Source organism: Boleophthalmus pectinirostris, unplaced genomic scaffold (genome assembly GCF_026225935.1).
Source record: "Boleophthalmus pectinirostris isolate CB_2022bp ecotype Guang Dong unplaced genomic scaffold, ASM2622593v1 HiC_scaffold_12, whole genome shotgun sequence".
Taxonomy (NCBI): domain Eukaryota; kingdom Metazoa; phylum Chordata; class Actinopteri; order Gobiiformes; family Gobiidae; genus Boleophthalmus; species Boleophthalmus pectinirostris.
Window position 1 is genome coordinate 13663913 of NW_026571018.1, and position 25058 is coordinate 13688970.

General features: G+C 38.5%; 1 protein-coding gene across 1 annotated transcript in view; it reads left to right on the plus strand.

The window, feature by feature from the left end:
- The first annotated feature begins 5208 nt into the window (after positions 1 to 5208).
- opcml (opioid binding protein/cell adhesion molecule-like) overlaps positions 5209 to 25058 on the plus strand; it is a 425440-nt gene continuing 405590 nt past the window's right edge. The window contains exon 1 of the mRNA XM_020920667.2: positions 5209 to 5366. Coding sequence (XP_020776326.2) covers positions 5209 to 5366 — 158 coding nt within the window. The remainder of the gene's footprint in view (positions 5367 to 25058) is intronic.

Below are 25058 nucleotides of genomic sequence, written 5' to 3' on the forward strand. Positions count from 1 at the left end.
ATCCCGCTCGTAAATCCAAAGAGAAGTGGATGAAAGTCCAAAGTGAGAACTGATGGAGCCGAATCGTCCAGATCTAGTCAGAAGGGTGACCCAACGAACATGCACTGAACAACTGGAATTGTTTTTAAGAACAATAAACGTTTACATGATCAAGAAATGAATTAATTTGGCTTTAAAATCTGAATAAACCATCCACTTACTTCAGAATTAAACTTAATTCCAAAGTAAGTGGGTGGTTTATAAGCTTTTTCATTAGGAATTAAATGTTTACATGGTCTTTTTAAAGCTCTTGTTGACATGGCAACTGTCAATTTTTTTTTTTTAAATAGCCTGAAAAAATACAAAATGGATTTAAACACATTTTCAGGAGCCTGTTATTAATATGAGTGTTCATGGACTTGTTTAGGTGTTTCATTTTCAACTAAAATTGTGAGAGTGACTAACTGAAAAACCGTTGTTGTGATTGTAATTTTATGTGTGAGAGACTAGTTTAACAGCAAAAATCAGCTCATGTGTGGTAGTTCCAGCTAAATCAGTTTTTTTTTATGGTGATTGTGTTCAAATAAAACACAGATTACAGTGTAGTAAAGCCGCAGACAGAGCAGAGCCCACAGTTAGCATCACACCCCAAAAGATTATTGATAAAACCAGCCAGAAATCATCAGTAGCTCCTTTAGAATCACCCAAAGCTCCTTCCAGTGCATTATTCATTCACTCCACAGTTGATCGTGGTAAGTTACAGTTGTAGGGTAGACCACTGACACTTTCACACAAGGGAAGGTGGGAAAAGCGTCTTGCCTAAGGACACAACAACAGTTTGCATTAGAGCCACTGCTGCCCCACTTTCGCACCTGGAATTCCCAGCGGTCTCCCATCCAAGTACTAACCAGGCCCGACCTTGCTCAGCGTTCAAGATCTCACTGGCCATCTGACTAAATATTTTCATTTTCGTTTGGCCTGTTTACCTTGAATTTTTGAATACTCTTTAAAAAAAAAAAAACAACTTACTTTTCTGTTGCAAACCTAACCCTGTGATTTCCCCAGTGTGGGACAAACTGATATCATTAAAATTCCCCTGGAGTGTGATTCTAACTATAGGCACTACTCTGTCTGGAGCTCTGTTAGACTTAAATCTGAGTTTTAACCAGAAAGAGTTGGTTTGGAACTACAGAACTACTGAGCTGATTTGTGCGATTAAAAAAGTCTCTCACGCATAAAATTACAATCACAAGTTAGATAGAATTAGCCAACAGTTTTCCAGCTACTCACTCTCACTTTTTAGCTGAAAATGAAACACCTAAACAGGACCATGAACGCTCGTATTGATCACAGGCTCCTGAAAATGTGTGTATATCTGTGTGCATTTTGTCACCATGGTAACGTCTACATGTAACTATTAGGGATGTAACGATATGCAAATCTCTCGGTACGATATTATCACGATTTGCATCTCACGGTACGATACTTATTGCGATATTTTGGAGAGGCTGATATGATTGTAGATGGGACACTTTTTTGATTTTGGTGTGAATTATTTCTAGCCTGATTCCTCAGCCGGATTTCACTTCGAAGAAACCTTCTGACCTTGCAGCGTTGGAATTTGTTCCGCTCGACAATAGACGGGTACTTTTTGTCATTTAACCAATCGCTGTTATTTGGTCGTATTTGACGTATGTAATGCGCTGCTAACGGGGCTAACTGGTATATTAAGCTTTTCCCAAATCCCATAGGAAGAAGGGCGATAATGTCTTTCCCCTTGATGAAATTCACCAAACATTCTCTTTGTTCCGGCTTTAAATCCTTGATCTCGGAAATCACGACAACACTGAATATATGACTCTTTGCTGATTGGCTGGTGCTCAGACTTGTACTTCCGAGGTTTTTGCGAACCGTCTATTGTATTTTGATTGCTGACTTAGTCACTGGAGAGAAATGAAATTGAGCGGAGACACTAGGTGGCGCCAACTTCTCTAAATTATTTCCACCATAATCCCAATAATTCAAGTAAAACATATTTCATAAACATAGACATATTTCTTCATGTTGTCTGCACTGAAATGAATCATGGGATATGTAGTTCCCTATGTTTATTAGCTGTTGCTACAATAAAACCATGCATTTAAGCAAAGAATCTTGTAATTCGATATATATATTGTGAGAGGCCATGATATTATTGTGAGACTTTTGACAATACAATATTACGATATTTTGGTTATTGTTACATCCCTAATAACTATACCTATCAATAAAGTGTTTTTTTCTTTTATCATATTTTAAAAGTGGAAGTAAAAGTGTGAATCTTTCTAATTGCGTGTACTATGAGTAGAGTGTGCAAGTGCACGTGAGCAGGCTGATGTAAAGTGAGTACATGCAGGTACAAAGAGCTGTCTGTCAGAGCACTCTTTAATTACGATCTTCATGCTTTGGCGATTATCCAGATTCCTCCATGTTTCACCTTCACTGCTTTTTGGACTGGCTCCAGACCCGAGCGGGGAGGGTGAAAATGTGCACACTTTGAAACATCAGCAGGTAGAGCACGCTGAGCCTAAGCAGAGTGAGCCCAGACTATAGGCGTTTGTATCACACAATCTGTTCTAATAGCGATGCTTGAAGGATTTTGTTTCTCTTACGAACTTTGTTAATCCTCAAGGGCAATTACTTGGACACAGTATAGCTGACACGTTATAATATACTAAAGGATCTAAAAAAAAATCTTATCAGCATGTGGCAAAACAGCAAATATGTGTCAAATGAAGTGCCAGCTTACACATACACTACAAACACACCCTCTCATTCATTAATTTTTTTAAATTTCTTTTTTAATACTTTGTACTAGGGATGTAACAATAACTGAAATATCATGATATCGTATCGTCAAAGTTCTCAGAATAATATCGTAGACCATCACAATATATCGAATTACAAGTCGCTTTGCTTAAATTAAGAGTTATGGTGCAGCAGACTACATGAAGAAATAACAGGTTTAATAATTTTTAAGTCTTAGTTCTTTGGATTAAGTCTTTTTTTAAGAGGAAAAAGTAGCATATTCACAATTTTGTCAGCCTCCACAAAGTATCGCAATAAATATCATACCGTGAGATGTATATCATGAAAATGTCATACCGAGAGATTTGGATATTGGTACATCCCTAATTGTGAGCTTTCCCACAGTATCACAATAAATATCGTACCGTGAGGTTCATACCGTGACAATATCGTATTGTGAGACTTGGATATCATTACACCCCTACTTTATACATTTTATATACATACATACATGGCCATACTTTCTTGTCAAAGCCTGATCCCGTCAGATCTCAAGAGGCTAAGCAAGAGCGGACCTGGTTAGTACTTGCATTGGAGACCGCTGGGAAATTGCACTCACATTGCCTAGTATAAAATGAGAGTAATGGTGGTGGTCGATGGCGCAGATTGGCATCCTTGCTTCCTTCAGTCCATCAGGGCAGCTGTGGCTGTAATAGTGGCTTACCACCGCCGAGTGTGGAGTGAATGAATAATGTTCTGTAAAGCGTCTGAGTGTCCAGAAAAGCACTATATAAAACTGATGCATTATGACGATTAGGGTTGTGGATTATTAAGAAGTTGCCGATATGATGTATACCTCTATCTATAGGCCACGATATGATACATATCTTGATACAGTGCACTTTTGATTCGATACGATATATTCCAAATCGATTCAACACAGTTCAATAAAAATGAAGGCTAAATCATGGCTGTGATGCTAAAAGTCTTCGTTAAACCACTTGTGAAAAGTTAATATGAAACACATTTTAATTATGAAAACAGTGAAAATGTCAAATGTGTCGCATAAACGAGATTCCTTCCTCTGAACAAATCTCTGTAACAAAATAATTTAGTAAAATATATAAAACAATACTCTTGGCGATATAGTGATACAGAAGCCCACGATATCGATACTGTATCATCACATTACACGACACGATATATCAATATTGATATTTTTGCACACCCCTAATTATGATGCATGAATATACAGAAAACATCAAATATATCAAGTAAAATATATGGAATTATATAGCAAACAAAAAAGTGTAATAGCTCCACATTTTATAAAGTAGCCGCCTTGTCTTTGTTGAAAAAAATAATAACTTTTTTCTTTTAAGCTTCGTATATTTGATGTCTTCTGTTTGCATCTAAAATGTGCTCAAAGTGATACTAATTAACGTGTCAAAAAGTAGAATAACTAGTAATTACCTGGAGTGTTTTTCATGCATAGGATACCTTTTTATTTTACTTTTGACTAGGCTGCATATTTAGCTGTGTAACTATATTTACCTGAGTAGAAATTTCACTTTCCCCCTCTGTAAATAATATATAAATAATTCCAGCAAACACCGACGCTTTTGTTTATTCTCGCTGATAGCGCAGTTGTTAATTCGCGCCTCCAAATGTCCATGTTGACATAACAGGTCAGTCCACAGAACGAGCCCCAGAGTCCCGTTACACGAGGCACAGTTCGCCCCTGCCTCTTGCCCGCTCACCTCCCTGACAGGCGGAGGAGAGTGGAGGCTCCGCACCATATGGTCCTCCGGTACAGTCAAGTGATGCTACCTGGCACCACCGCGCTTCCACGTGCACGCACACACACGCGGAGACGCACACAAGCACGCACGGGTCGCATATAGAGCGAGGGAGAGCGCGCGTGTCGCCCCTTGAAAACACTGGTGCCAATTGGTGCGCTTTGCTCCCCGCGAGTGAACACACAGCTCTTCTGAAACCGCGTGAGGAAACACAAAAACACGAAAGCGAAAGAGAGGGGGGGGAAAGCGCCACGCACGAGCCACACGCGCGCGCACGGAGGAGGCAGAGACTTGGCTCAGTGCGGATCCGCGCGAGCATCCATTTGACGACGATTACAGTTTAGAAGCGGAGGAGACTGCGAGCATCTCTCCAATCTCTCTCCGCTCTCACTCTCTCTCTCTCTCTACCTCCTTCTCCTCATCCTCTTCTCTCCCTCCTTCACAAGTCCTAGAGCGCGCGGCGAGCGGAAAGACACTTTTAACCCTCCTCTGCATTTGATTATCATCGTTGTTTACTTGCGCCGAGAGGAGAGTGCACCTCGAGTGGGAATAGCCGCGGAAAGACGCACGGATTACCCATAACCCCACTCACAAGTTTCTACACTGGAAGTTGCGCATTGACGAGCGGAGCAAAGAAAAAAATATGGGATTTAGTGGCTATTTGGCTGCGCCTGGGAAATGCCTCGTGGTGCTCGGACTTAAATTGTTATTCCTTGTACCTGCAGGAGTTCCGGCGCGAAGCGGGGACTCCGTATTGAAGGACAACATCACCGTAAGACAAGGGGACAGCGCCGTGTTAAAGTAAGTGCACTGCTTCTCCTCTCCTCTTTTCTCTCCTCTCTTTTCTTTCTCTCTCTCCAACGCGCTGTCCATTCGTGTGCAGCGGAGTTACTAAAGGTCATCCTAACCTACATCCCGCTCTGAGCCTTGTTAGATTGTACAGTAATAAGTTGGAAGTGCAAAAACTGTCCGGATTGCGCTCAATGCCCTTGAATGATATTGATCCGCCTGGTTAATGTCTTGTTGGGGATGCACGCAGCTGCGAATGCGTGCGTTTGCTCTGTATTGATCGGAGCGTGCGATACAAATGCAATCATGTCTGGAATATTTAGAGCTGTTGTGCTTGGCTGGAGTCGGATTCAGAGCCCCGTAGGTTTTAAAAGGCTACCCAGGGCTCCCCAGTACAGACTGAAAGCTTCTACTTGGGTAAATACGCGTATTGACGTGTTGTATTCAGTTAAGGAATAGGCTACGATGTTTTGAGGGAGAGAAACTTTTAAGTGGTAGCCTGACATGTCTGCAAAATCCCGTATGCTTGAGGACAGTTTAGATATTGACGATCATGCACAATAAGTCAATTTTTGTCTTGCTTTTTAAAAATGACATAACAAACTTGGGTTACTTTTTAAAATTATTTTTAAATCAGTCATTCAAATGTCATTCGAGGACATTCATAGCTCAACAGATAAAGAATCTACAGTCTGTTTCGTGGTAATTTCTGTGTATGAAATGTCTTAGGAGCCAGGTTGCCAGATCCCACTCAATCATCCCTCATCCCGCCTTATCTTTACTGTAATCCTAATATTCCTACAGTAGGTGCGTGTTGCTGACTGCGTGTAATGGCTTCCTTATCTCCTTCACCCTAGCTGTGATATCCTTGTGTTTTTTAACTTCGAGTAGAGATGTGTGTGTGTGTGTGTGTGTGTGTGTGTGTGCGTGGGTGGGTATTCAAAACATGTGATTGGGCGTTGATAGACCGCCCCTTGCCAATACTTATACATATTACACGGATTTATCAGATGGGGATGACAGAGGAGGCAGTTGTGTGGGAATAGCACGTTTTGTGTTATGAAAGAAGATATTAGCAGTAAATCAAAGCTTGCTTTTACCCATCATGCCTCATCTCCAAGGTTGCACATACCTTAGGCTGTCAATGCTCGGCGGCGTGGTTCATTTGGGAGACACTGTTTAAAGGCTGAGGGGAAGAGAAGTGAAAAGCTGTGGAGTCTGGATGGTTCAGGGAAAGAGAAAATGCACTGAAAACGTACCAGTATACTGAACGCTGAAGGCTATAATGACTCTGACTACTTATATAATTATACATTGGTGATATTTTATGATGCTGTTTTGACATATAAAAGGATAGTTACTTTTTGAACCATTTGAAAATTTAACAAAAACCAAAACAGGACTGTAAAGCGAATTTTCTGAAATGCTCATGTCCATTTGACTTGATACTCATTGTGGTTTAGTTCTAGTTTAATCCTGAATCAGTTCTGGTTTAATCCTGGTTTAATCCTGATCTTTATTGCTGATCTTGTTCTCTTATTTTCTTTCTTTTTTAATGTTTATTATGATGACATAATCCACTCATTTTGTAATACTTCATAAAATAGTTTTCATTTTTAATCAAATCACAAATGTATGAAAAACTTTATCATTGCAATATATTTAATTCCATGCAAAGAGAAATCGCTGTAGCATTGAATTTTAAACTAAGTCTTTGTGTCATGAATCTGAAAATGTAACAAGAACTGTAAAGAGATTTTTTGAAAATACTTCTATACACTGTTTTAATGCTCATTGTGGATTAGTCCTGGTTTCATTCTGGTGCAGTTCTGGTTTAGTCTTGATTAATGCTCATTATCTTCTTTTCTGTCTTTAAAGGACCCATATTACATAATTTTGTGATCTATGTTATAATGTTGTTTCCTCATCAAAAACATGCATAGAGTTCTGTTTCTTGGAGTCACAAACTTTGCATATTTAGGCAAAATTCTTCTCTCAAAACAGAAAACACTTCCAACACTTCCACCTTGTGATGTCATGTGGCAATCCTGCTGAAAAAAAGCTCAAATGTCACTTGAAAACTACCACTTCATGACATCACAAGGTGGAACAGAGCATTTTGAGCTTTGGAAATGTAGACTAATAAAGCGTTACTCAAATTTCCTGGTATGTTTTTGATTGAGGTAACATTATAACATGGCTAAAAGCTCAAGTCAGTTTTGCCTAATATAAGACTTTTCAATGTTTGAATGCCACAACTTTATCTACCTTTTTAAATTTTTGTGCAAAACATTATTATTCCAGCATATTTAATTCCATACAGTACAGAAATAGCTATAATGCAGAAGTAATTTTAAACTAGGTCTTGCCATGGTGAGAAAGGCTTTGGATTGCAGGCTAAAGCCGTCTTCACTGCTTGGTTTTACAAATGACTTGTGGCCTCCGCTGATTAGTCTGAGTAGTTAAGCGTGCCTCAAAGATTCATTAACACAGACATTTATCTCCGTTCAGAAAAAAAGAAAAGAAAAAAAAAGTGTCAGACTGGAAATCCATTGAAATGTGCCTGCAGCTCCTTCGTCACACTGAGCCAAATGGTTATCTGAGCTTATCTTTGCACAGTGAAATGATCGCAACGGATAAGGCATCAGTTCTCAGGGTTTGACGTATACAGAGGTAGGTGTGGAGAGGGAGCCAACACAGGGGATCCAGGAGAGCCTCGATTTGCATTTTAGTTGAGTAAAAGTGCATGAATAATTGACTAATTTCTTCATTTTTTTTTTTTTTTTTATCAAATAGTACCTTAAAATCCTTCCATGTAATATATTTGCCAAAAAATAAAAGCATGTTGTTTTTGTTGCATTGGCCTGCTTGTCTCCATGGAAATGTTGTCCCTCTGGCTAAAATATTCCACAGTATGGCATAAAACTTATCTATCTCCATGGCGAAGGTTTTGAAGTATGATTTTTATACAGTGATGCTTTAAAAAATATGATTGGTCTAACATTGAAAAGAATTACTTACAGATACTTATTACTGAATATTATGTTTATACATTTGTAACATCTTTAAAAGTGTGCTATGTAACATTTCTCTTGGAGGGCCCATTACCTTAGCCAAGCTGGCACCACCTAGCGCCTCCATTCAGTTTCATTTCTCTCCAGCGACTAGGTCAGGATTCGAATACACTAGACGTTTTGCAAGGACCCTGGGAGTTGTAGACCGCACACCGGCCAATCAGTGAAGAGCTGTGAAGCCATGATGTCAAATTCAAGCTCCTGTCTGGGTCCCTTTTGTGGTACAGCACAACAGTAAACAAAGAGGTCGAGATGGATGTAGACGAAGACAGACATTCTGTGTTGGCAATGATTCCCGAGATCGAGGATTTAAACCTGGAACAAAGAGAATGTTTGGCGAATTTTAGTAAGGAGAAAGACGTTATTGCCCTTCTTTCTACAGGATTTGGCACATTACATACGTCACGATCAAATAGCAGTGATTGGTTAAATTTAAAAAAAAAGTATTTGCCTGCTGTTGAGCGAACGAATCCTAATGCTGCGAGGTCAGATGGTTTCCACGAAATCAAACCGGCTGATGAATCAGGGTAGCATTACCTGCTGTCCTTGGAGACAAGCAGGTGAAGTCACAGAGCCAAGTTTTTTTTTTTTGCAGTAAATCTCATGTAATGTATGAATAATGCCATACTGTGGAACATTTTAACAAAAGAAATAACTCCATGGAGATGAGCAATTGGTGGACCCTCCATCCACCAAAGTTACAGAGTGCACCTTTAACACAACATGCATCTTTCTTTTTTGTTCAAAAAAAAAAAAAAAAAAAAAATTATGTAATTGTATATACCCCATTTGGGATGCACCGATCTAGCTTTTTCAGTTCCAATACCGATATCAATGCTATGACTTAACATATCTGCTCACATCCGATATAAACCGATAATAGTGAGGGAAAATGGCGCAGTTAACTTAGTACACTAAAGATCCAATTATGTTTTGTAACTGTTCTTTATCCTTCAAAGAACATTATGAGGCCTTCTAGACGACAATCAGCCTGTACGTAGTCTTGTTACATCTAATTAAAGGCCCAACCAGGATATCGACTTAACCGATATCATGAAACCGATACCTGATCTTGCAAATATTTCAGTGTCAACACGGATATTCAGTACTAATATTGCTATTCCCGCATCCGTATACCTCATACACTTAACTCACAAACAAACCCTGATACAATTTGATCTGTTCACTCACAAAGCACAAACTCAATTCACCATCTGCACCAGTTGTTTCCTGGGTATTCCCTCTGCTCTTCCTACATGTCTCCGCTCCGGCTCTAGTGCTGTGTTCTCTGGTAACTGAACTCTCTCTTTGTCTGTCAGGGAGGCAGCCAGGCCCCATCTACTAACCCCCTCTCCTGCTCCAAAACACACACAACACACAACCCGTACACTGCAAAAACAAAAAAGAATCCTGGTAAAGGGTGTGAAATCAGAATATTTTTAGTGATAGTAGTAATAGTTTTAGTTAGTGCTAGATTTTTGTGTAAACATAATCAAAGCAAGGTAAGATGCACTATGACATTTTTTTCTGCTTGCATATATTATTGCTTTACTTGGAATGTTTCACAATACACTTTAAGCTTGCATATTTAGCATTCGTTTAATTATAGGTGTTTTGTACATGCATACTGTGAGCGGGCTTTCTTCTCCACAGATCTGTCCTGTAAATGTGGCTTTTTTAGTATCAGTATCTGCTCAATTGAGGAGCTAATTTTGATGCTAGTTTTAGTGTTTAAAGGGACAGTCTGGAATTTTGAACATAGGACCTCATTTCCTAGTTAGTCAGTGTTGGAGACGTGTGGAGACACTTCTTTAAATATTCCATCCAGTCCTTGTATTTGCAGAGGTCGTTGGTGCTAGGCTAGCACATGTCAATGGCCATAGTTATCCTGCCACTAAAAACAGTCTTACCCACTCCACAAAACACCTGAAGCAAATTTATTATTATGCCAGATGGTTGATGTAAATGTCTGTGTTGATAGAATAATTTTAGAAGTAAAACCAGCCTTGCATTTGATCCTCAACATTCAGTGACTTAGAGGAAGATGATGAAGTGATATCAAAACAATTAAATGCACAACCTACTTCAAAATAAGACAAGTTATCTCATGACAGACATACACTACGCAACTGTCAACACAAACGAGCGGCCCCACTGACTTTTTTCCTACCAGCTACTCCTCACATGCGGAAAAGCCGCTTCTAAACAAAAATGGATTCTCATATGCAAGGTTAGTTTTATTTCAAACATTATTCTATCAACACAGACATTTATATCGACAGTCTGACGTAGTAATAGATTTGCTTTGGGTGTTTTGTGGAGTGGGTAAGACTGTTTTTAGTGGCAGGCTAACTATGGCCATTGACATGCACTAGCCTAGCAATAGCGACCTCTGCAAATACAAGGACTGGATGGAATATTTTAAAAAGTGTCTCCACACGTCTCCAACACTCTGGCTCACTAGGAAATGAGGCCCTATGTCTAAAATTCTGGACTCTCCCATTAATGCCATTTTGTGGATCACTCTTAGCAAAGCCATAACATCCTCATGGAGATGAGCAGGTGGCAGACCCTCCACCAGAAAAGTTGCATAGCGTACCTTTGAAAATTACCCAAATCGAGACTCATATTCTGAATTTGCTATTTATTTTTAAGTCTTATAGAAGTCTTATACATATTTCATTAGCGTGAGTATCTCTTTGAAAGTCAGAAATGAAAGGTGCTGGCTCTGCTCTTGTTTCCGTGGCAGCAGCTGTGGTCCGCTCACACTGTATGTGCGTTTGACAGTGAGCTGGTGCACGCATAAGGGCATGTGGGGATGAAACGCCAAGCGACCCATTACAGAGTCATAGAGGGGTTAGTTGGCCTTTCACCTTTGAGTGTTTTAGTGGGAAACAGACAGTGGACGATGGGCAACTGGGAGATTGCTGGGTTAGAAAGATCAGAAGTTCCACACCACCAAAGGGATATTGTTACCGGAGTGACCTTGGGTTTGATAAAGGGAAATAATTCAATGGCAGGCGAAACACTGACAAGAATTGGCACTTTGCGGCTGACGTCATCCACATTTCCTGGGGGCGTGAAGCTAACTGAAAGCACTGCTCTGTCAGAAGCTCGTTATTTTATCACAATCCGACCAGACAGAGCTGACTGGGTTGGAACTACAACAGTGATGTGTTCGTAAACAAGTGTCTCACATGTAAAATTACTGTCACAATTGTCACAAGCTAACTAGCAGTTTTTCAGTCCCTCATTATTTTTGTTGAAAATTAAACACCGACAGAGGCATGAACGCTTGTATTGATCAAAGGCTCCTGAAAATGTGCAGTTTAAATCCATTTTGTATTTTTCTTTCAGACTATATTAAAACATTTTTTGCAGTTTTTGCTAATGTGTGTATTCTGTCACGATGGGAACGACTGAGTATTTGCCAATAGAGATACACATAGAAGACCCCCCAGTGTGATGTCACTGCAAAGTATATAATGTAAACATAATCTTAAATAACCACATACAGAGCGTTGGTTTGCGTATGTGGTAATTCAAGAATCGTTTGTTGTTGTTCCAGACCTGCTTTACCTAATTTGTAGCTGAACCATTAATGTAGACTGCTTATTATTTATGGTTTAGCCAGTTTTGTAGTGGGGATTTTTTAAGTAGGGGTATGCGATTCGTGACGTCATCGCCCCCACCCCACCCCCCGAACTAACTTTCAGTACAAACATAAAGGCGCCAGCAAAGTAAAAATCAGTAATATTTGATTTTTTTTTTTTTTACTCAGAATGATGTGGAATCATGTTATTAATGGTAAACTGCCTTCAACGCCATTCAGGACTAAACCAGAATTAAACCAGGACTAAACCAAGTTTAAACCAGGTCTAAACCAGGTCTAATCCAGGTCTAAACTAGGACTAAACCAGGACTAATTTTACTGGAGAGCAAGAGCGAGAACCTCGAGCCCGTGGAGCAGGGGATCCGCAAAGCCCGATCAGGTGTGCTTTAGTCCTGGTTTAGTCCTGGTTCAGTCCTTGGTTCAGTCCTGATCCCTTCATATCGCAGGTCACTATAGAACAGTACTGTAGATATCATCAGCCTATGCAGGTTGTTTTCACCATTGCCATTAGCTCTGGTTTGACATTTAAGTTGCAGGCTATTTTATATTTGTTATTTTTTTAAATCTGATGTCGGGAGAAGTGGGTGGAGAGCGTACCCCCGCATACCAAGGACCGCTACACCCCAGGGTTTAGCATTACTTTAGTCCTAACTTGGTTCTGGCTTTGTTCTGGGATGGGACTGTTTATATTGTTGCCAAGTCATGATCTAGCCCTTTCCCTTGCAAAGTCATGAGTTCATGTTATATAGCGTAACAATAGATAATATTAAAAATTAATTGGAGACATTAACAGATTTTTTTTGTGTTGGTTTTGAACTGGTTTATTCATTGTGAAGTCTTGGTTTTATGATTTAGACTGTTGGGTTGAGATCTGCCTGACTATATGCTTGAATATATTAGTGAATATTGTACTTTCCAATATAAATATCTCAAGAGAGAGCCATAAAATCACAGCAACCAGAATGTCTGTGTCATCTCTGGTTAAATTGTGGAGGTTTGGAAGGGCATCCAGGGCAAATACCAAATCAAATATATGCATTTTAGCTGGAGATAAATTTATGGGAACAGTGAAAGAAATCTGGCAAAAGGAGAGATTTTTCCACACTATTTTTTATGAGACAATCTTAATTTTACTGTCTTCTCCACCAACATTTTCTAAACTAAACTTGTGCTGCCTTAAGTCCCGAAGCCGTAAAGCTGACAGTAAATGGAAGACAGCTTTGGAAATGGCTGTTCATGAAATTGGACTTACTACCTCATTTTTAGATGTCATATAAATCTCGGATGTCTATATAAATCTGCACGACGTAATGTTTTAGCTCGCACCATATATAATCACGAGTCATTGCGTGGTGACTGGCTGTAATGAATGTACTCGGATGCAAGCTGGAAATTGAGTATTAAGAAGAGGAGAACAAATCAACACATATTTTCCTTAGTTCTTTAAAATTTGTTTTGAAGTCTATAAACTTTCCAACCAACAATCTTCTCTCCACTTCAGATAAAGAGAATAAAATGAGTCAGAGCTGCACTTAGCACAACTAGTTAGAGTGTTCATCCTCTGGTCTGAAAGTTGGTGGTTGGAATCCCACTCTTGACATAAAACATCATCCAGAGACAAGGTTGGAGGTGTGGGGATGTAACGATATCCAAATCTCTCTGTACGATATTATCACGGTATGATATTTACTGTGATATTTTTGTAGATAGGACACTTTTTTGCTTTTAAAATACCTTGACAAGATTTTGGTGCAAATTGTTACTGTCAGAATCCCAAGAATTCAAGTAAAAACCATATTTCTTCATTTTGTCTGTGCTGAAATGAATCATGGGACATGTAGTTCACTATGTTTATTAACCGTTTCTACTAAAGAACAATGCATTTAAGCAAAGGAACATGTAATTCGATATATTGTGACAGCTCTCGATATTATTGTGAGACTTCTACGATACGATATCATGTTATTTCGGTTATGAATACTGTTGTTGTGTCCTTAACCACTTTGCCATCTACTAGTAAACTAGTTTAGTCACTGTAGGATCAGATTGTAATGAAATCATGTTGGTAAACGTGTAATATTGAAAAATAATAGACCCTATGTTACATAACTTTTTATGTCATCAAGTAGTTATATACACTGTATTTTTCACACTCTATTTATAATGGCTTCATTAAGATAAGATAATCCTTTATTGTCTCCCATGAGAGAAATTTGTCTTGGGACAGGAGATCACATGCTTTATCACAAAGACTGAACAACACAACATCAAAAGCACCAAACAAACATCCACCATAGAACATAAATCAATCAATCAAACTTTATTTATAGAGCGCTTTTCATACAAAAAAAGCAACACAAAATAAGAGCCCAAATATGACCACGAGTGATAAACCAACAGGACCTTTAAGTCACTCTTTACAGATTTTGTATTCCATTAATAATTGCACACTCCCTAAGTCTATGTGCAGTTTTGATTGCACATTCTCTTGACCTATGTGCAATTTTTGATTGCACAGGTCCTTGACGTCTTTGCGGATTTGATTGCACATTCCCTACAGCTTTTAGTTTTATTTTTTGATTACACTATCTGAGTTTAGCAGATTAACGGCTATTGGCACAAAAGAATTAATAATGAAGAATTAATACTGACTGTTACAATATTACAGTGGTACAGTTCTTTTTTATAGCTAAATATTTTAAAATATGTGTGTATCTGCGCCAATATGGTTAATACTAATACTAATCTAACACCAGTACTAGATTAGTATTAGATTAGTGCATTCTAATACTAATCTAGTACTGGTGTTAGATTAGTATTAGTATTAACCCTAACTCTAACCCTAACCTAAAAATATTTAAAAATATTTTGTGTATCTGCGCCAATATCCAACACCAGTATTAGATTAGTGCATTCTAGACAGAGATATCCATTCTTTTAATATATATTTACCCACACATATGCTATTTAAAGGCATTCTGTCTTACTCTCTACTTAATATTTTGTTAATTAATGCAGTGTTGCTTTGTAAAATAATCAAATCAAACACAATGCTTGGCAGGAATATCCATTCTCACCTTTTATATTTATCACATACAGTGTATCATTTGAATGCACTCTATCTTCTCTCTAAAGTTAATTAATTTGCAGTGTTACTTAAATACTTCAATCAAATTTGACAATAAACAGCACCTTTTGTTTTTACTACAGGCCTATAAGAGAGCTGTATAGTTACATTTTTGCAGCTATCTCTTTGTGTTATAGTGTTAATATATAACTTTGTGTGTGTTTTTTTAGGAAGCAGTTTACAAAAATATAAATAAATCTGTTTATGCTTGAGATTTAAGACTGATAGCCAGTACTCTAAAAAGTCCAGCCAACCGATATATTAGTCTGTCTCTAGAATATACTCTGTCTTCCCCCTAAACATAATTAATTTACAGTGTTGCTTTAAATTCTGCAATCAAAACTGACAAAAAATCTGCTCTTTCACCCTTTCTGTTTACCCACACATGTCCTATTGATATGCATTCTCCATCTTTCCCTTAAACCCAGTTCAATATTTCCACCGGAGCCATTGCATCCTATTTGCATCCTGTTGTTTACTTCATGTCATGGTTAAAGACTTGACCTGCTCCGTTCCCCCATTACCCACAGTTCATGTGTAAAAACAGCCCTCCATTTGAAAAGCATAGAGGCGTGTCAGCCGCCCCAATGCAAAGGTTAAGTGATATCATGTTATTCTACGAAAACAAATATTGAAGGATGTGTAGGGAAAAGATGGAAGGAAGAAGAAAGAAAACATGACTGAAGGAGGAAACAAAGAAGAGTAGGATAGAAGAAAAAAGGTGGATAGAAGAATGGAAAAATTCTGTAAGGAATAAAGGCAAGGACAAGACTGTGCACACAAGAGGAAAATTATCTTGTGAGATTTTTATTCCCTCATATTTTTACATCTGCCTTGGTTAAAAAGGGGGTTAACTTTGCTGAGTAACTCCTCTTGAGATTGAAGCAGCCCTACAATGATGGCAAAACTAGGGACAAATGGAGAATGGAAGGGTGCAAGAAAGGGAGAAAGTAACAAGGAATTACTAGGAAAAGTCTGCATCATCAGCCAATCGCTTCTACATTCTGTTCAAATCTGGAAAGGACTGGGACAGAACCACAGAGCATGAAAAACATCTGTTTAAATTTGAGACCTGGTCATTTGTAAGCATGTGTCCCTTAGGCCCTGTTTACGCGTACACGGGTATTTTTAAAAACGGGGACATTTCCCTTCATTTGTACCCATCTTTTACATGCAGACGGTGAATTTGCCCCTGAAAATGAATCTATCTAAAAACTCCATCTAGAGTGGAGATTCTGGCAAACTACGGTTTGGTGTTTGAGTGTAAAGTGAGATGAACAGAGTTTTAAGAGCTGATGCGCGACCAATGTTTACCTTTTGCTCTGATGATGATCACGGAGCAGCAGTCACATTTCTTCTGGTGCAAACACTTTTCATGTGTTTGTTTGCACACACAGCTGATGGATCATACCCATAATCAGAGATGAATGAGACCAGTGATTTTACCATTTCATCTAACATATCTGTGGAGAGGTGATCCTGCTCAATAATGCACTTTTTTCAAGGTATTTTTGAGTAATACTTACAACTGTAATTAAATAAATGCTACAGGTTTGAATCTAATCCAGGTGCGGCCCAGAGGTTTGGTGTACTTATGATGGCGCTCGATGGCGTATTTAAGCGGGCTGATGTAAAGGAAAACTTTTTTTGAAGACGATGCTGTGTGCATGATGCTATTTTGGAAAACGGAGGGTGGGAAATATTCATTTCTCAACATACCTGGCTATGTGTAAATGTAGACTTAAATGTGGAAGACATCTCCTCTTGAAAATTGTCATAAAATTTAGAACAAAATATATAACTTCTTTTGCCTGAGAGAAGAAACAGTTTGGTGCTTCGATTGTTAATTTTGAGAAAATCCATGCTGTTTCTCAGTCTTTCATGTTGATTTTTTGATCGTTTTTTTAATGTGTAATCAGCTATGTTTGTTTTTGACGCCAATCCAATGGAGCATGTGTCTCTCTGATTGGTTAATCCGCCTGTCAATCATGCCCTCTGAAATTCTGTTCTGGCTGACGGGTAGAAATGAAGAATAAAATGAAAAATAAAGAGGAGATTAAGACGGGAAGGATGAAAAGAGAATAGGGGACAACCAGGAAGCAGACCCTCACCAGAAAAGTTACGTAGCTTACCTTCAAAATGACTCCTGTACACGTTTCAGTCGTGTTATCTCTTTAAAATCAGATGTTGAAGAAAGAGAACGAAATAAAAACACCATTATATAGCTCTCCATTTGATCAGACTGTCCATTTTATCATCACATTTTCTGAAAAGTTGTCATTAAGGGCTAACTGCTTTTGGAACTCTGGCAAGCTACAACATTAGCGTGATCTTGGCAATATGTTTTTAATGAAAGATCGGGAGCCAGGCAGCGTTCCCAGAGTTTTATTTGACTTGTACACGGCTGCATTGTGATGCCAGTCAAGGGCAACACAAAGCTGCCTCATTCGCACATGCACAGAACCACTGCCAACAGGAGCTCACAGCAGATGGGGACTAAGGAGTAATTAGCATCGCTCTACATGCCTCTACTGGTAATATTAGATTTCACAAAAGACATTATTGTAGGAAAAACAAAATGAAAGAAAATGCAGATCAATGCTACCCGAATTTGGCAAAATATGATGAGAAAGTACCTGTTAGTGGAGGATATATTGTCCAGATAATGGCTTTGAATGGTGGTTTGGAAGATTAGCAAAATGACATGATTGAAGATTCAGGATCAGAATTACCTTTATTCATCCCCAAGGGGAAATTCGTTTTGTTACAGACGTGCGGCCGACTCGCAGTATAATAGAGTTATCAGAAATAAAGTTCAGAAAATTTCATTAATTAAAATACTCCAGTGAAAATATGGTATCAGGATAATAACTCAGGACAATAACTCAGTTGGTACTTTGTCCACTGATCTGAAGTTTGGCAGTTTGAATCCTTCTCTTGCTTTCCACAGGTTGGTGGTGTGATTCCTAATCTGATTCATCAGCCGGTTTCAGTTCGTTTCACTTCGTAGAAACTGTCTGACCTCGCAGTGTTAGAATTTGTTCGCTCAACAGTAGGCGGGTACTTTTTATCATTTAACCAATCACTGCTATTTGGTAGTCACGTATGTAATGCGTCGCTAACAGGGCTAACTGGTATATTAAGCTTTTCCCAAATCCCGTAGGAAGAAGGGCAATAACGTCTTTCCCCTTGATGAAATTCGCCAAACCTTCTCTTTATTCTGGTTTTAAATCCTCGATCTTGGGAATCGGTGACAACACTGAATATATGACTCTTTGCTGATTGGCTGGTGCCCTGAACTTGCACTTCCGGGGTTCTTGCAAACCTTGTGTATTCTGATTCCTGACCTAGTCGCTGGAGAGAAATGAAATTGAGCGGAGGACACTAGGCTATGTGGCCCCACAAATGAATGCTATCATTGTGTTCTTGGGCAAGACACTTAACCAACCTTGACCCCAGTGTCCACGTACACTAGTGTGTGTGTGTGAATGGGTGAGTGGTTCCTTGATGTAAAGCGCTTTGAGAGCCTTGAAGATGGATAAGCGCTGTATAAAAATGGGACCATTTACCATTTAACTTAAGTTATAAAAATATAGTATCCTATTGGAATATCGATTTATCGTATTGTTTAATGTGATGATACAGATATTGTGGGCTGCTGTATCGATATATCGGCAAGACTATATTTTGGTATATTTTACTAAATTATTTTATTACAGCGCTACAGTTTTGTTGCTTGTTTACAAGAAGGGAACTCGTTTATGCAACACATTTGACATTTTCACTGTTTTGATGATTAAAATGTGTATGTTTCATATTAACTTTGCACAAGAAGTGGTTTAACAAAGACTTTTAGTATCACAGCCTTTTTTTAGCCTTTATTTTTATTGAACCATATTGAATTGATTTGAGTTATATCGTATCAAATTGAAAGCTGTATCTGTATCGAGATATGTATCATATCGTGGCCTACGTAACGAGGTATATATCATATCTGCAACTTCTTAATGATACACAGCTCTAATCCTCGCAACATATACATCTTTATATACAGGTTGACAACAATGAGGTATGAACAGAACATTGCAAAAAGATGGTACAGTGAGATTTTACAGCAGAGAAGAGTTTTTCCTAAACTGGTTCTAATCTAATTGTAGAACATAAAATAATTAAAGTTCCCCGTTAGTACAGAGAAAATTTCCCCAGTATAAATATTGACCCCCTCCCCCCCAATGTTTCATCTTACATATCTTGAACGCTAACTTGATTTAATAATTTTGCTGACAGGCCTAGTATGGCATGGATGGATGGATAGCTAAATATATGGCCTGCCTTATTGATTGGAAATACGTGTGGCATTCAGAGCATTTGTTTCGTGTTGTAGTCATTTAGCAGATTTCTGAGTCCGTAAACACGATTGATTGCCGTAGCTGTAGTGTGTAATATTTGCATCGGACTGGCAGGTCTGAATAATATCTGATTGTGAGAGCAGAAAAGCGACAGTAGAGAAATATATGTGAAGAAATGGCGTATAATGTCAGCTGTATCGATGTTGTTTGTGTTGATGGAGGCAATGGGCTTTGTCAAAACCCAGCACACTTAGAAGGTAGAAATGTCCAATCCAAATCAACCACAGATCAGTAATGTAATGATTTTAAAGATTCAAAATGTCATTTCAATAAATACACATAGTAGATACAAATATTGAATGCATATTTGGCTTAATGGATGCAATTACAGTGCCATTGGATTAGAATTAAGATATGAGGTTGAAGTATGTCAAGGCTACACTTTTAAAAGCTCATTTATATGAATCATGGCCTTATTTATTGTGAAATGAAATTATTTTAATCAAGTTAGTTTAGATTAAATAGTGAAAAAATAATACAAATAAAATAAAAACCTCTGTCTTTTCACCAAATGTTCAAATTCCAACCAATCTGGAAAACCTTGACATAAAAACAGTACTAATAGTTATTATTTTATAGTCTGAACAGCAGTCTTCCAGGTTTTGTTGAGCACTTCTATGACTGCAGATGTTACTTTCTCAGCTATAATCTTGTTCTGAACTAACCATTTTTTTTCATATTGTGTTTTCCTATGAAATATCTAAGGTAAAATAAATGCGCAATTGTTGAACCTGATCATTTCTATTGTCACTAGAAGCTAGAACCCATAATATTACTACAGAAATCTACATTTTTACAACGTATTATTAAACGTCTAGAGCAGTGGTGTCCAAATACGAAATGTGGCTCTCAGACCAGTTTTTATTGGCCCACAAGCCTCCTGGTTGGTCCAAACGATAATTTTTACAGTAAATATAAGTGATTCTACCACTATAACCTCACAATGCTCAGTGATACAGATGTGAAATTACTGCTCCAAGCCTCATTAAAGCTACATTGCCTCTGTCAGAGCTTTGTTAAAAAAAACAACAAACATCCATCTTGTCCACTTGTTTGTGACCCTCTGCTTCTAATATCTTTCAATATGCGTCCCTCGGTGAAAAATGTTTGGACACTCCTAGTCTATACAACGTTGTGGTGTCATTTGAAATCCATCAGTTGGATCCGTGCTCCATAACCCAGTGTGCGCTGTTGACTGACAGACTCTGCCCTGTGCGGCCCTGGTATTAGTGGAGTAAACATTAGGAGTCATCCATCAGGAGTATAGACACTTCCAACACCCTGACAGTTACACACATGTCCACACTAGACCTCCTGGACTACCTGAGATGCATGTTATGTATGTTACAGCCAGAGCTAAAGAAACTACTAATCATTGTGACAGGTTTGACTAGATAGATAGATGGATAGATAGGAAGATACTTAATTGATCCTGAAGGAAATTGAACTTTCGCTGCAGCAGTGTTCTAGCCAGGCTGGTGCCACCTATTGCCACCGCTCAATTGCATTTCTCTCTAGCAACTAGGTCAGGAATCAGAATACACTAGACGTAGACTGTTCACAAAAACCCTGGAAGTGCGAGTTCGGGCACCAGCCAATCAGCGAAGAGCCATACATTCTGTGTCAGCAATGATTCCTGAGATCGAGGATTTAAAGCCAGAACAAATTAGAATCAGAATCAGAATTTATTTGTCATTTCAGTATAGAAAATACACAGAAACGAAATACTGCACTCAGGTCCAGGTCAACAGCAGCATAGATAATAATAAGAATAAATAGTTAAAAATATTGTATGTCAAATACAGTCTTTAAAAACACAGCCCCCACCCGCCCCCTTTTTCTAAAGTGTGTTCCAAGTCAGTGCTGTTTTGTAAGGTGAATTAGTGTCTGGGCTTTCTGACAGAATTGATCTGTCTCACGGCATCAGGATAAAAACTGTTCTGTAGTCTCGTGGTCCTGGCCTGTAGATGGCACAATCTTCTGCCTGATGGGAGAGCTGTAAAAAATCCATGTAAAAAGTCCAAGAGAATATTTGGTAAATTTTATCAAGGGGAAAGACGTTATTGCCCTTCTTCCTGAGGAATTTGGGAAAAGCTTCATACACCAGTTAGCCCTGTTAGTGGCGCATTACATATGTCACCACCAAATAGCAGTGATTGGTTAAATAAAAAATGTCCCCGCCTACTGTCGAGCGAGCAAATTCTAATGCTGCGAGGTCAGACAGTTTCTACGAAGTGAAACCGGCTGATCAATCAGGCTAGCAATGTACTGGACTTCTCAGTTTCTTTTGGAGGACTGGTGAGATCGAAATCGGATTCTGTATCAGGGCAGTATGAGGAGAGTAACAGCCCTCAGCACAAAAGTGTCCCTCCTTTCTGTCCTGCAGCCCAGACATCATAGCAGCGTGGAAAGCCTCTCCTCAGCCTGGTGTAAAAACAAAAAACATAGATAAGATTTCACACACATGCATACAAAATGTGTGTATCTATTTCTATCTTCTTTTCTTAAATAATTGAAGCAGTTCTTGAGTCACTAACACAAAGTACTGAAGAAGTTAGTAGCAAAATGTTGGCTGCAAAAGTCCAAAATGTTGTTTTCTTTCAATTTCGTGATAATATCTTGTTTTCTGTTAAATTTTTGTCAAATTTATAGCCTAATCATACTTCCTGGACATGGGCAGCAGATGTGACATACATAGAAGTATTTCCACAACTGCCACCTATCAACCATAATGTAAACAAGGGACAAAACCTGCTTTTGCACAAACTGTACAATAGTTATCATTACAATTTACACGCCAAGACCACATTTTTATAGCAGTTCAAAGTGTCCCTGCATTTTAGATGGAATTTTTCTCATTAGCAGAGGTATTCCATTATACAACTCACTGCTTTTTCATGCATTTTTGTACTTTCCTTTTCAGCTTTTTCCGAAAACTGCCACATGACTAACGCTAGCTATGATAAATATTTAGCACAGGTACTATCCCACCAAAACATGTCATGATTATAAAAACATGAAAACCTGTCACATGCACTTTTGAGACTTGTTTTTCTCCCCTGGGAATGTGTCATGCTGATTTCAAACGTCTCCCACCTCTTTGCACCTTCATTTGCACTTCTCTGACCGCGATTAGTCATAAAGAAGACGGGTGGAGGGGGGAGGAGGGCGAGAGGTGCAGGAAGGAGGATGGGGGGGGGCATGCTGGCAGACCACCTGTGTGTTTGAGAAGGTGTGAAGACGCAACGTGATGTTTAGAAACAAAGTGAGAAGGCTTCACTCAACCTCTTAAGTGAGGAAATGGGTAAGCTGCTTCTATTTATTCTCTAAACACTTTTGTACTTGAATGAGTCTTGACAAGTGGAGTTAGACACAGAGTTAGAAGTGCAATGGAAAGGTAAAAACACAAAATGTACATTACACGCTCAGTAATAGGAAATGGATTTTTGTTTTGTGCTACCAGTGGTAAAATATATTTATAAATCATTGAAAACCCAGTGATATTTAGTTTGGATTTAATTTTTGGTTTTAACCTTGATGCCCTTAAGAACTTCTTGATCTAGGCTTGGTCAAGACTAACTTAGCTGGAGGATTTTACCTATGGTGCATGTTTTGGGTAGAGTATAACAGAGAAAACCAACCAATTTATTTATGTAATTATTTAAAAAACCTGAGTATGTTTATAATAAGGGTGAAGAGTGATAAGGCAAACAGCAAATTGTCAGAGCCAGGAGTATTGAACAATACGGAGTCCAGGGTTCCGACAGTCATGGAAATTGAAGATGCCATTTTACAGGCCTCATGAAATTTGGTAAATTCAATGAAAGTTTTGGAAATGTTATGGAATTTTAGTATCTCTTTCACACAACTACAGCATCCTGTTAAGTTATCATTAGGCTATTATGATTATTTCTGAACATATGCGCCTTTTTGTTTAAAAGAGAGGAAAATAAATGCACTGACAGTATTTTGAATGTTAAAAAAAAACTATAATACCAAACCATAAGGAGAGTGGAAAGGGTTAACATTTTATATTTAGCCCTAAAAGTATGATCAATTCTACACATGTAGGGTGTTGTAAAATCTTGGAAAATTCACTTTACGTCATGAAAAAGTCATGGAAAAGTTTTGAAATTCTGTCAGTGAAAAATAGTGGAAACCCTGAGAGTCTGGCACTGCTTGGACCACTAAACGATTCATGTAGTACGTTATATTGATTTATGGTTTTTTTTTTTTTGGGCAAGTAACAAATTTACATTCTTTTACAATGGAACATATAACATTAATGAAATCATAGCAGAAATAATAATAACAAAAAAATTAAAAAATTGGCCCAAAAAGGAGTGGGAAGAAGAAAATGTATTTAATCTCACCCCCCTCTTCTTATTTAAAAGAAATTAGCTTTCTTTAGAATTTTTCAGACATTTTACATTAAACTTTATGAACTATTTACAAGCGCAGACAAAGAGTCACTGTTATAGTTTGGTAACATTTTACAATTTAAAGGTGCACAGCAAAACATTTCTAGTTCGTCCGCCACCTGCTTGTCTCCATGGAAATGTCATGTGGAGAGTCGCCCCTACTTACAGAAGGAATTATTGTATTTTTGAGCAATAGAAACACCAGTATTAAATAAACGTTTGATGGATATGTTTAAAGTCATCCCATGGAATATTACAGGCAAAGTAATAACATCTCCATGGAAACGAAGCGGATCCACCACCAGAAATGTTTTTTTTACTGGAACATACTTACTAACTATCAGCTGTTAAATGGTTAAATTGTGCACTTAGCTACCTAAACCCTGCTTATTGTCCATGCGTAGTTCTCCCCCTCTGTCCTCCGCCTGTGGACAGTCTGTTGGCCTGGTCACTGCCCCTGACTCATTAGGCAGTCTGACAGATGACCCCCCAGCCCCCTTGTCCCATGTGATCAGGTTAGCAGCGCACACACAGAGAGAGGGGCCAAGAGAGCCAGGACAGGTGCACATGCTTCTGTCACTGTCTGCTGAGCCAGAACTGCTCAAACTAATCACTTCACAAGAGAATAACAGAGATGACCAGTTCAGCTCACTTTCTCTGGCAGGTTATCTCTCCCTAACTCTGTTTAAATGTCTCTTTTGGTCAGATTAATTTTACTTTAGCATTCAGAAAGATTGATTTCTTAAAGCTGGTCACGTGGCATGGTTGTATATCTCACAAGGGTGGTAAAAGACACTTAAAGATGTAATTTTTCCAGTTTTAGGTGTGTTTTTATTGCTCAAAAGTATTACCAGCATCTTAGGGCCTGTTTACACGAAAATGCTTGCAGGTAAAAACAACAAAATATTTTATCGGAAGTGCCTTTTGTTAAGACGGTGACGGCGTTTTTGGGGCTTGAAAATGCAAAAATCTGAAACCACCCTCCATAGTGGAAAAGCTGAACACTTTCCGTCTACACTGCCCAAGATGCAAAACTCTGGTCAGATCTGCTCACGTCACG